Source organism: Cetorhinus maximus, chromosome 16 (genome assembly GCF_964194155.1).
Source record: "Cetorhinus maximus chromosome 16, sCetMax3.hap1.1, whole genome shotgun sequence".
In the NCBI taxonomy this organism is placed as follows: Eukaryota; Metazoa; Chordata; class Chondrichthyes; order Lamniformes; family Cetorhinidae; genus Cetorhinus; species Cetorhinus maximus.
In genome coordinates, this window is record NC_135894.1 from 70,002,695 (window position 1) to 70,016,399 (window position 13,705).

The window sequence follows — 13,705 nt, forward strand, 5'->3', positions numbered from 1 at the left end:
AAAACTATTAGACCGAAAGGCTGTCAAATCATCACAATCTGATGCCCTGCATCCTAGGTTCTTAAAAGAAGTGTTTGTAGAGATAGTAGAATCATTGGTTATAATGTTACAAAACTCCCCAGATTCTGGAAGGGTCCTACCAGATTTTAAACGGCAAATGTAACACCTTTGTTTAAGAAAGGAGAGAGATGGAAAGCAGCAAACTATAGACAAATTAGCCTAACATCTGTCATAGGGAAATTGTTAAAATCCATTATTAAGAAGGTTATAACAGGATATTTGTAAAATCATAATATGATCAGGCAGAATCAACATGGCTTTGTGAAAGGGAAATCGTGTTTAACTAATTTATTACAAGAGACATGCTATCAAAGCTTTTTGTCATGCATCCATTAGTATCGCTCGCAAGAAATTACCAACTGTAATGGGGGAACAACAACTTATACTGCATGAGAAGAGTGCTGATTGGTTGACAAATGGACTCTGATTGGTGGAGGCGTTGCCATGAAGAATGCAAAATGTAACAGTTAGCTGCCCAGCTTTGTTCAAATTCACATTGGGCAGGTCGACTCTTGTACATGATACCTCTGCTGCCACTGTGCGCTGGCGGTGGAGGGAGCGAATGTTGAAGGTGGTGTGCCAATCAAGAGGGTTGCTTTGTCCATTCCTAACTGCCCCTGAGAAGGTGGTGGTGAGTCATGTTCTTGAACCCCTGCAGTCCATGTGGTGGGGTGTGCTATTAGGAAGGGAGTTCCAGTATTTTGACCCAGCAACAGCAAAGGAAATAGCAATATAGCTCCAAGTTAGAATGGAGTTGTGGCTTGGAGGGGAACTTGCAGGTGGTGGTGTTCCCATGTATCTGCTGTCCTTGTCCTTCTAGGTGGTGGAGGTCACTGGTTTGGAAGGTGCTGTTAAAGGAGCCTTGGTGAGTGGCTACAGTGCATCTTATAGTTGGTACACACTGCTGCCACTATGCATCAGTGGTGCACGGACTGAATGTTTAAGTTGGTGGTTGGGGTGTTGATCAACTGGACTGCTTTGTCCTGGATGGTGTCGAGCTTCTTGAGTGTTCTCATCCAGGCAAGTGGAGAGTATTCCATCACACTCCTGACTTGTGCCTTGTATATAGTGAACAGGCTTTGGGGAATCAGGAGGTGAGTTACTCGCCGCAGAATCGCATCCGCTTTTGTAGCCTCAGTATTTGTATTGCTGGACCAGTTAAGTTTCTTTCCCCTATTTTGCCCTCTATCTCTTCCAATTCCCCCTCTCCTCTATCTCCCCCTCTCCTCTATCTCTCTCTCCCCCTCTCCTCTATCTCTCTCTCTCTCCCTGTCCCCTCTCCTCTATCTCTCTCTCCCCGTCCCCTCTCTCTCCCCGTCCCCTCTCTCTCTCCCCTCTCTATCTCTCTCTCTATCTCTCTCTCCCCGTCCCCTCCCCCTCTCCTCTATCTCTCCCCCCCTCTCCTCTATCTCTCTCTCCCTCTCTCCTCTATCTCTCCCCCCCTCTCCTTTATCTCTCTATCGCCATCCCCTCTCTCTATTGCTTCTCTCTCCCCACACCCTCAGGGCTAACGCCTCTGATGCTACCCCGGTGCCGTTAGCGGGCTTTTAACGGCAGCCACGATGTCACGGAGCGGCGGGACTTCAGTGCGCATGCTCTATCCGAGTGAAAGCCGAAGTGCGCGGAGAGAAAAATTTCACCCAAACAACCGCCCGAACGCTGCCGGCGGTGACGTCACTGACGGACAGCCCATCCGTCCAGCCAGTCGGAGCAGCGATTCAGCGGGGCAGGGCTCGGGGACGAGAGCTTCAGGATCAAAGCGCAGTGTTGTGTGACTCTTAACAACCCTCTTACTTACAAGAGAATGAGAGTGTGGTATTGTTTAAATTATGCATGGCGGGCTACTGGGTTGGAATCATCCTGCTGGCACTTGGTAAGGGAACATTATGTTGGGGTTTTGTTATGTTTGATAAATGGTAGATTTTCTGCTCCTGTATTTTTTTGTTTTAATTTTACCTCCATGTAAACCAGTGCATTGTTCTCGGGCTCTTTGCATGTAGCTTCGTGCAGGTTGAAAATGGAGCTTCCTGTAGTGCCTAGTGTTGATTAATGATCTTAACCAGTAAGCCTGTGCTGTAGGGTTATTTAACCGTGAAGAACGAGGGTAGTTAGTGACTATTTTGTAGCTTTGATGGATCAGGTGCGGGTCCATAGAGTTGTGGTTGTGCTGTTGCTCCAATAAGTTAGCAATTTGCATTGAGGATCACTGGCAAACATAACCTAGTTTATAGTATAACCCAATGACAGTGTTTTGATGCCACACCCGACACTGGTATCACGGTCATGGGTATAACTAAAGCTAATTTGAAGTTTTACCACCTACTGTTTTCTTCATTAGATGTTAGAAATTACTCAGTCTAGAATGTAGTTCCATAAATTGTTTTATACATTGATTTTTTATTACAGTCTGCATTTATGGGATTTGGAATATGATGAAATCTCTTCCGTGAGCTAATAGATTAGTTAGCCAGAACACTGCAACAGTATTGCCTTGTATGTGTATATCTTAAACATAGATTTGATTAAAGCTGTATGTTAGTATCATAGAATTAGGGAAATCTCTGACACAGAAGGAGGCCATTTGGCGCATTGTGACTGTGCCTGTCAAGAAAGAGCTATCCAGCTTTATCCCATTTTCCAACTCTTGGTCCAGACTCTTGCAGGTTGCAGCACTTCAAGAGAACATCCAAGTATTTTTTAACTGCAATGAGGGTTTCTGCCTAACCACCCTTTCAGGCAGTGAGTTCCGGTCTCCTTACTGCCTTCTAGATGAAAAAAGATTCTCAATTCCAAACTAATCTTTCTAATTATTCTAAATCTATGTTCCCTCTCTTCTGAGGAAAATTGATACATACTTCCTAATCACTCTATTCAGGCTCCTCAGTTTTTTTACACCTCAGTTAAATCTCTCCCCGTCTCTTCTAATGCAAAGAAAACAACCTATCTAGTGCAATCACATCCTTTCTACAATATGCACCCACCCTGCTACCTTCTGGGATCTGTTGACATGCACCCCAGATCCCTCTGTTCCACTACATTTTTCAGAATCCTATAATTTGTGTATTCGCTTGCTTTGTTTGCCTTTCCCAAATATATTACCTGACACTTCTCCAGATTGAAATCGATTTGCCACTTTTCTGCGCACCTGGCCAGTCCATTGATATCTTCCTGCAGTCTACAGCTTTCTTCTGCACTATCAACCACACTGCCATTTTTGTATAAAATGCAAACTTCTTAAACATCTCCTTTATATTTAATAAATCACTGATATACACCGCAAAAGGTAAGAGACTTCATACTGAACCTTGCTGCAAGCAGCCTTCAAGTTATTTGCTGGCATGCTGATTCACTCTATGGCTTGGAAGAGAATGGTGACTCAGTGGTGGGCACTGGGGATGACATTGAGACCCTTGCCAGTGAGGCGGTGAATTCCCTGGAGCCCCTTCAAATTACCCCTCATCCCCATTGTGGAGTTCCAGGAGTTCCTGGTGGGACATCTACATTGTTGCAATAAGGTCCAGTTGGTCCTTGATCATTGGTACTGTTCATCCAATCAGCCCATGTGGATATTAGCAAATAAAACAGTAAGTATATTTATTTAAGTAATTTGATTAATTCATTTAACATATAATCAAATCAATAGAAGTATGGAAGAGCACTTCAGACTTGTGGGAATTGAGGATACTTCCCTCGTCCTGGACAACCATGAATTGGGATGTTGTTGCTTATTTTGGCCTCCTATAGTTTGATTGGACCATATGTTTCTTTACTGTTTTAGTGATGCCCTAAAAGGACACTTGTTGCGGTGATTCTGGTTTGGTGACCATGCGGCAACCCAATGTCAACCTTATAGGTCCATCAAAAAATGACCCAGGTTAGGCACTACAGCAATTTGAGAATAAAGTTCCTCGTTAGTTGGGGATGCCTAACTTGTAGGTCTGTAATATATGTTAATCATAAACTTGGGTTCATTGACTTTGACTAATTGAATATAAAGAGCTTCTGCCACTACTGATGCTAACATTTCTTGCCACAGATTTTTTCTGATAAATCCCGACTATGTCTTTTTTCAAACTTATTCTATTTTTTTCTAAAACAGTTATACCCTATGTGGCATTCATCAGTATTATTTAAAACTAGCCATGTCTCAGTAATACCAATAGCGTCTAGGTTTCGTAATATTGTATGAGTGTAGTTCTCACAGTCTTTACAATTTTTGATAGCGTATAGTAGTTACTTCCATTTTTCCTATTTTTACCTTTTTAGTAAGGTTTAAAATTCTGCTTTTGGTGCAATCCTGTAATGATGTAATCCAAATTGGTGCTGTGAATGGGTAAACTACAGGTTCCCCGTATTTGAAACATCAGCACCAAAGATGCTCTGTGCTAAGTGAGCAAATCCTACAATCCAGTTCAAGGACTGGTAGGTGAGTGGGGAGGAGGTAGTGGGCTTGGAGCTGGGTGGTGGAGGAATAACTGTTTAGCCACCCCTCCTTCTCACAGCCAATAACTGGTCCATCTGGGAACATGAATGAAAATTTTTTTTCTTAAAACCTTACTGCAAGAAACCTTTCAGTTTAGGAACAGGTTGCTCATGGTATAAGTAGCCTGATATGTCAGGTAACAGTCCCATGTTATGAAATTTGCTCAGATGGAGTCCAGAATTTAATCACTCAAACAAGGAATCTCATTGTCATATCTAAAGAATAGTGACGAATTTTGCCACAGATCTGGAAGCAACAACGAGAGTGCACAGGGAGCTATACGTTAAGTTGACGATAGTTGTGAATACAAGTTTTGTCGTGTTGCAGTTCAGTCGTTCCTTGGCACAGCCTACGCCTGGCAGAATATTGGAAATTGCCCAAGATGTTCAAAATGCAATAGATTATCAATTCAGTGACAAAAAATTGATCCAAGGTAAATTGAACTTGGCAAATTTGATGACAGAAACCAATAAAGAACCTATTCAGGATGACTTCTAAGGATCAATCTATCTTGAACTCCATTGCACACGGGAAAATATGGGAACAAGAATGACTTTTAAACACCCTATCATTATAACTAACTTTATTTATGTAGTCACTAAAGCTTCAATTTTCCAAAAAAAAATTTGAAGCAGGATTTTATTAAATAAAATAAAATGCATTACCATTCAGCTAATGGGGGGGCTCTTTTGGTCAAACTTTGAAGAATATTACAGAGTAGTGAAAGGCTAGGAGAAGTTTACTGTGTTTGCCTATGAAGGCATTGATCCATTGCAGAGTGAAGAGAGGGAGCCCTTCTACAGTTTGTATTCGCTCTGACAAAAGCAGACTAGCCCAGGAAGGTTGGCAACTTCTGAGCCTACAGGCTGCTGTAATGTCAATGCTCTGAAACTTCATTGGGAATGCACCAAAAAGCCCTGGTACCCTGTTGTGTACCATTAACAGTGATGCAGTAAACTGTCATTCAGGTAGCTTCTCTAGCTAAGGCTGCTAGCAAATCTTTAGAGTAAAAGTTAATAGTGTGAGTTGGGAAATGGGAACTTTTTAAAAAACACCATGTATAGAAGTTTGCATTCTATTTTGATTCAGGAGGCACAACTGAGTATTGTTTAGTAATGCTGAAAGTATGCTATAATGTTGTGACTTATTGGGCTGTAACTTCTGAGCTCCAGGTGTCCTATCTTGGAAGGGGAGACCCTGCTGGAAGCTCCCAGGTAAAGGTTGTGTGGCAATTGCAAACTTCCCACTGGCAATGGCCCTACACAGGGAACCATCTGAAAATTTTGATTTAAATCATCAAATTCTGATGCTTCTGACTGTTACATCAGTAGTTACCCAGAAAAAGTTACAACAATTAAAGCCACTTCTTCTGGGTAACTGTTGTACAGATCCACACTCACCCCCCCACCTGCCATCGGTCTCCCCTCACATCCCCACAACCCCCGACTATTCACCAGAATTAATGAGAAGGCATGACATGCAGATGCATTTCCTGTGCTTGCCGTTAGGAAGCTTGACACATTTTCAAACTTCCCTGAACTTAATTGCAAAAGTTCTTCCTGCTGCCGGGAGCAGATTTTTGGCCTCCCACTCGATTAAGCTCCCCTGCCCGCCTTGCTTCCCCCTCTTGGGAGCAGCACAAGATTCCGCCCTTTATCACACCAAATCTGGGCTACTGTGTGTGAAACTCTGCCATTTCCAGCCTTGCTTCTTTTTTAAACTTTGGTCTCAAGCTATGAAGTACAGAAGAAAGGAAGCAATAGTGTAATGATGTGCATTAAACTTTTCAATGCTGCCAATTTAAAAACTGTAGTACAGCTAAGATTTATGGAAATAAGTTAAGGGAATTGATTGCAAATGGAGCCTAAATGTCTGAATGGGATATATATCAAATGTAATAAGACGTTCAGGTACATTTACCCAAGATTTGGCAATGTGTCCATTTTTTCTTTCAGTAATCGATCCTGTGTCTGGTCTTGAAGTTTATGCTAAATCAGAAATGATCGCTGAAAATGGGACAGATGTCAGATTGTCATGTACATTCAAACCTAATCAAATTGTCCGCAGCACTCTGACGGTTCATTGGAGTTTCAGACCAGAAACTGGTAGGAAAGATGGGCATGTGAGTATTAGAGCTGTTATTTCAATGGGTTGGAACTATATTACTATGTCAATGTCCTCGCTTTCTACCAAATTCCTTTTATTTTATATTTTTATTTTTATCACCATGGGGAAACGTCGGTAACTCAAGCACTTGGAAAAAGTATGCATTGCTTGGATGGATATCTTGAAAAGAACATAACAACATTGGAGCAGGAATGGACCATATAGCCCATCGAGCCTGCTCTGCCATTCAATATAATTACGGCTGATCTTCAGCTTCACCTTCCCTCCCGCTTCCATTCCTTGAGACCAAGAATCTGTCTATCCCAGCCTTAAATGTATTCAGCAATGGAGCATCCACAACCCCCTGAGGTAGAGAAGTCCAAAGATTCACAAAGATAAAAACAGAAAGCTAAAAGCTACTGCGGATGCTGGAAATCCAAAACAAAACAAAAACAGAATTACCTGGAAAAACCCAGCAAGTCTGGCAGCATCGGCGGAGAAGAAATCAGTCAACGTTTCGAGCCTCCATGGCCCTTCGGCAGAACTGCAGCATAGTTTCAACAAGGGAGAAATATAAATTGGTTTAAGGTGGGTGGGGGGCGGGGGGGAAGAGACACATTGAGGGTGTGGTGTGAGCAGATAATAATCAAAAGATGTCAGAGACAAAAGGGTCAAAGAGGTGTTGAAGGCGGTGGTCTTTGTCTGAGAAAAGTGCTAATTAAGAATGGAAAACAGGATATTCAAAGTACAGCTCTAGTGGGGGTGGGGTGGAAAGACTAAAGGTTTTAGTTTTAGATTTAAAAATAATGGAAATAGGTGGGGAAAGAAGAATCTATATAAATTATTGAAAAAAAAGCGGGTGGGGAGGGGGGGAAAAGAAACGGGGTGGGGATGGGGGGAGGGGGAGTTTAAGATCTAAAATTCAACAACTTTAGATCTTAAACTCCCCCTCCCCCCATCCCCACCCCGTTTCTTTTCCCCCCCTCCCCACCCGCTTTTTTTTCAATAATTTATATAGATTCTTCTTTCCCCACCTATTTCCATTATTTTTAAATCTAAAACTAAAACCTTTAGTCTTTCCACCCCACCCCCACTAGAGCTGTACTTTGAATATCCTGTTTTCCATTCTTAATTAGCACTTTTCTCAGACAAAGACCACCGCCTTCAACACCTCTTTGACCCTTTTGTCTCTGACATCTTTTGATTATTATCTGCTCACACCACACCCTCAATGTGTCTCTTCCCCCCCGCCCCCCACCCACCTTAAACCAATTTATATTTCTCCCTTGTTGAAACTATGCTGCAGTTCTGCCGAAGGGCCATGGAGGCTCGAAACGTTGACTGATTTCTTCTCCGCCGATGCTGCCAGACTTGCTGGGTTTTTCCAGGTAATTCTGTTTTTGTTTTGTTTCCAAAGATTCACAGCCCTTTGAGTGAAGAAATTTGTCCTCCTTTCAGTCTGGCACCTTATTGTGAGACTGTGTGCCTGTTTTCAAGATTTCCAAGCCAGGGGAAGCAACCTCTGTGTCTACCCTGTCAAGCCTTTGAGAATTTTGCGTGTTTCATTGAGATCACTGCTCGTTCTTCTAAACTCCAGGAATATAGACACAATTTGCTCAGCTCTCAAGGATCAATATAGTGAACCTTCAGCGCACCATCTCCAATGCAAGTATATCCTTAAATATGGAGACCTCAATTGCACACACTATTCTAGGTGTAGTCTTGCCAAAGCCCTGCAATGTTGTAGCAAGACTTCCTTATTCTTGTACTCCAGTCCCCTCGTAATAAAGGCCAACGTACCATTTGCCTTCCTACTTGCTTGCTGTACCTGTATGCTAATTTTGTGTTTTCCCCGTATGAGTACACACAAATCTCACTGAACACCAACATTTAGAAAATTCATTTCTTTTAAAAACTATTCTGCTTTTCAGTTCTTATGACTGAAGTGAATGACCTCACATTATACTCCATTTGCCACCTTGTGGTACACTTTTTGCAGCCTCATTGTGTCCTCCATACAGCTTACGTTATGACCTAGCTTTGTATCATTAGCAAACATTATTCTTTGTTCTCTTCATCTCTGTCATGATATAGATTATAAATAGCTGAGGCTCCATCACTGGTGCTTGTGGCACTCCACGAGTTACAGCCTCCCAAGTTGACAATGCCCCGTTTATTTCTAGTCTTCGTTTCTTGTCTGTTAACCAATCCTTTAACTCAGGCTTATGGAACCTTTTCATGCAGGAGCCACATTTCAAATTTTTTTCTCACTCAGGGGTTTATGAGCACATTTAGGAAAGATAAGATTTTTATTTCACATTTCCTGCATCCGCAGTATTTTGCTTTTATCTTAGGAAAGGTCAGGTTTGGCACCACATTAAACATGAATTTCAATAAAATGTTGAGGTATGAAGAAAAGAAACAACTTGTTGAGCAAAAAAATAAAGCAATGACAGAGCAATAAATTGATAATTTAAAAAAAAGAGTAATTAACAACGAGGACAATTAGAGTGTGAAGGGGTCATATTGTGTTTCTGGCTCACTTGCAGGCTTAGGGTGCTCACTCACTTGCCCTCAGCCACTGTGAGAGTGGGGGTGAGTGTGTTGATGTGTGGGGATGAGCGTGAGTGTGAATCCTGAGACTGGGAGTGAGCCAGAAACACACACCCTCTGTCCCGTGCGCAAGTGCGCTCGCCCTCTGCCCCTCGCACGTGCGCCTGCCCCCTGCTGCCTTCTAGCGCATGCCAATATCCTGCTGCCCATGCACCCACCTCTTCCCCCCGCCCACCCCCGCTCCCGCTCCCTAAAAACCTCCCACCCTGCCCAGCAGGCGCTCACCTGCTGTCGCGATGGTGTTCAGGCCTCAGGCTGAAGGAAGCTGCTCCTCCATTCAGAGACTGTTTCTCATGCACGTTTGCTGCTCATGGGTTCATTAGTAAGCCTATAAAAAGCAAACGCATGAGAGTAACAGCCAATGATTGGAGGAGCAGCACCTTGCAGAACCTTAGACTTCTCTTACCTGCATGGTCTGCAGGCCATATAAAGAGGGATGCAGGCTGGATATTTGCCTGCAGACCGCATGTTAGGCAAGCCTGCTCTAACTTTGTGAGCCTTTTATCTTGTTTATTGACTTTTTTTGTGGTATCTTATCAAATGCCTTTTGGAAATCCAAGTATACTAGATCTACAGGCTTCTCTTTATCTACCCTACTCATTAAACCCTCAAAAAGCTCTAATAAATTTGTTTAAAACTATTTCCTTTTTGTAAACTCATATTGACTTTCTCTGATCATACTATGATTTTCTAATTGCCTTGTTAAGCCTTCCTTAATAAAAGATTCCAGCACTTTCTCAATGGCTGATGTCATGCTAACTGGCCTGTAGTTCCCTGTTTTCTCTTTTCCTCCTTCCTTGAATAGCGGTATTATATTTGCTGACTTCCAATCTGTTGGGACGGTTCCAAAATCTATGGAATTTTGGAAATCATAACCAGCATATCCACTATCTCTGACGCTATCTCTTTTAGATGCCCAAGTTCTAGGCCATTAAGCCATGAGGATTTGTCAGATTTTAGTTCCTTAAGTTTCTCCAATACTTTTTCTCTGCTGATATTAATTACCTTAATTTCCTCACTTTTTAGTTCCTAGGTTACATTCTATTTCTGGTATGTAACTTGTTCTGTACTGTGAAGGCAGAAACAAAATATTTGTTCAATGTCTCTGCCATTTCCTCATTTTCCCATTTTAATTTCTGCTGTCTCCACTTCTAAGGGACCAATGTTTGCTTTAGCTGCTCTCTTTCTATATACTTGTAAAAGCTCTTAAAAAACGTTTTTATATTCCTGGCTAGTTTACCTTGTATTCTATTTTTCCCTTTTTAATCAACTTTTTGGTGGCCCTTTGCTGGTTTCTAAAGCACTCCAAATTCTCAGGCTTAGTAGAGTAATAGAGTTATAGAGTTTTACAGCAGGGAAAGAGGCTCTTTGGCCCATCATGTCCATGCCAGTCATCAATCTCTATCTACTCTAATCCCATTTTTCAAGTGCCATGGGCACTTGGCCCATATCCTTGTATGCTATGGCGTTTCAAGTGCTCATCTGAATACTTCTTAAATATTGTGATGGTTTACGCCTCTACCACACTTTCAGGCAGTGAGTTCCAGATACCCCTCCACCGTCTGGGTAAAAAGTTTTTTCCTCAAATCCCCTCTAAACCTCCTGCCCCTTACCTTAAATCTATGCCCCCTGGTTATTGACCCCTCTACTAAGGGGAAATATTCCTCCCTATCTTTCCTATCTATGCCCCTTATAATTTTGTACACCTCAATCAGGTCCCCCCTCAGCCTTCTCTGCTCTAAGGAAAACAACCCCAGCCTATCTGGTCTCTCTTCATAGCTGAAACACACCAGCCCAGGCAACATCCTGGTGAATCTCCTCTGCACCCTCTCCAGTGCAATCACATCCTTCCTATAGTGTGGCGACCAGAGCTGCACACTGTACTCCAGATATGGCTAACTAATGCTTTATACAGTTCCATCATAACCTCCGTGCTCTTGTATTCAATGCCACCACTAATACAGTCAAATATCCCACATGCTACCTTAACCACCTTACCTAACTGACCTGCTGTTTTCAAAAATCTTTGGACATGCCCACCAAGGTCCCTCTGATCCTTTGTACTTCCTAGGGTCCTACTATTCATCGTGTAGTCCCTTGCCTTGTTAGTCCTTCCAAAATGCATCACCTCACACTTTTCAGGAATAAATTCCATTTGTCACTGTTCGTCCCATCTGACCAGCCCATCGATATCGTCCTGTAGACTAAGGCTTTCCTCCTTGCTATTTACCACACTACCAATTTTTGTATCACCTGTGAACTTACTGATCATACCTCCTACATTCATGTTCAGATCATTAATGTACACTACAAACAGTAAGGAACCCAACACTGAACCCTGTGGTACGCCACTGGACACGGGCTTTCAGTCGCAAAAACAACCTTCAACCATCACCCTCTGCCTCCTGCCACTAAGCCAGTTTTGGATCCAATTTGTCAAATTGCCCTGGATCCCAAGGGGCCTTACCCTCTTGACCAGTCTCCCATGCAAGACCTTGCCAAAAGCCTTACTGAAGTCCATGCAGACTACATTAACTGCACTACCCTCATCTACACACCTAGTCACCTCTCAAAATTCAATCAAATTTGTTAAACATGATCTCCCCCTGACAAAGCCATACTGACAATCCTTGATTAATCCTTGCCTCTCCAAGTGGAGATCAATTCTGTCCCTCAGAACTTTTTCCAAAAGTTTCCATACCACTGATAGACTCACTGGCCTATAGTTCCCTGGTTTGTCCCTACCACCCTTCTTGAATAATGGTACCACATTAGCTGTCCTCCAGTCCTCTGACACCTCTCCTGTGGCCAGAGAGGATGTGAAAATTAATGTCAGGGCCCCTGCAATCCCCTCCCTTGCCTCCCACAGCAGCCTGGGATATATCTCATCTGGGCCTGGGGATTTATCCACTTTTAAGCCTGCTAAAACTGCTAATACCACTTCCCTCTCAATGCTAATTTGTTCAAGTATATCACAGTCTCCCTCCCTGATTTCTATACCTACATCGTCCTTTTCTATTGTGAATACAGATGCAAAGTACCAATTTAAAACCTCACCTACATCTTCTGGCTCCACGTACAGATTGCCACTTTGGTCCCTAATGGGCCCTACTCTTTCCCTGGTTACCCTCTTGCCCCTAATATACTTAGAAAAGACTTTGGATTTTCCTTTATTTTACCCTCAATGTTTTATCATGACCCCTTTTTGTTTTTAATTTCTATCCATATGGCCTCATTTGAGGAACCTGCCAAGATAGAGTACTGTGTGCCGTTCTGGTCGCCACATTATAGGAAGGATGTGATTACACTGGAGGGGGTGCAGAGGAGATTCACCAGGATGTTGCCTGGGATGAAACATTTAAGTTATGAAGTGAGGTTGGATAGACTTGGGTTGTTTTCATTGGAACAGAGAAGACCTGATCGAGGTGTACAAGATTGTGAGGGGCATGGACAGGGTGGATAGGGAGCAGCTGTTCCCTTTAGTTGAAGGGTCAGTCACAAGGGGACATAAGTTCAGGGTGAGGGACAGGAGGTTTAGGGGGGATGTGAGGAAAAACTTTTTTACCCAGAGGGTGGCGACGGTCTGGAATGCGCTGCCTGGAAGGGAGGTGGAGGCAGGTTGCCTCACATCCTTTAAAAAGTACCTGGATGAGCACATGGCATATCATAACATTCAAGGCTATGGGCCAAGTGCTGGTAAATGGGATTAGGTCGGTAGGTCAGGCGTTTTTCACGTGTCGGTGCAGACTCGATGGGCTTCTTCTGCACTGTTTGATTCTGTGATCATCCCTCCTTATTGCAGTAATTGACTCCTTGATCTATATTGCGACACCACCTTCCCTTCCCCCACCACTTGTCTCGCCTGAAGATTCTATACCCCGGAATATTGAGCTGCCAGTCCTGCCCCTCCCTCAGACATGTCTCAGTGGTAGCATTGATATCATATCCCCCCTCAGCTCACCTGCCTTACTTGCAAGACTCCTTGCATTAGAATAAATGCCATCCAGCCTTGCCATGCTCCCTTGTGCCTTAACTTGACTATATACATCCTGCCTTCCAGACTGACTTGGTTTCTCTTCCATACTTTGTGTACCACCCCCTACTGTATCTCCACTCCGTATCCCATCCCCCTGCCAAATTAGTTTAAACCACTACCAACAGCAATAGCAAACCCCCCTGCAAAGCTGTTGGTCCCGTTCCGGTACAGGTGCAACCCGTTGGACTTGTACAGGTCCCACCTTCCCCAGAAATGGACCCAGTGATCCAGGAAACTAAAGCCCTCTCTCCATGCATTCATCTGCTCTATCCGCCTATTCTTATACTCACTAGCACATGGCACTGGGAGTAATCAAGAGATTACAACCTTTGAGGTTCTGCTTTTCAATCTGCTACCTAGCTCCCTAAATTATTGTTGCAGGACCTCTTCCCTCTTTCTACCTATGT

At 43.2% G+C, this 13,705-nt stretch overlaps 1 protein-coding gene across 2 annotated transcripts in view; it reads left to right on the top strand.

Moving 5' to 3' along the window:
* The first annotated feature begins 1,602 nt into the window (after positions 1–1,602).
* The window catches only part of LOC144691676 (myelin protein zero-like protein 1), a 50,663-nt gene continuing 38,560 nt past the window's right edge, over positions 1,603–13,705 (top strand). Inside the window, exons 1-2 of one of the 2 annotated variants that reach the window (XM_078560007.1) lie at positions 1,603–1,933; positions 6,499–6,665. In XM_078560007.1, coding sequence (XP_078416133.1) covers positions 1,894–1,933; positions 6,499–6,665 — 207 coding nt within the window. In that variant the 5' untranslated portion in view covers positions 1,603–1,893. The remainder of the gene's footprint in view (positions 1,934–6,498; positions 6,666–13,705) is intronic. The other variant, XM_078560006.1, reaches the window with a different exon arrangement.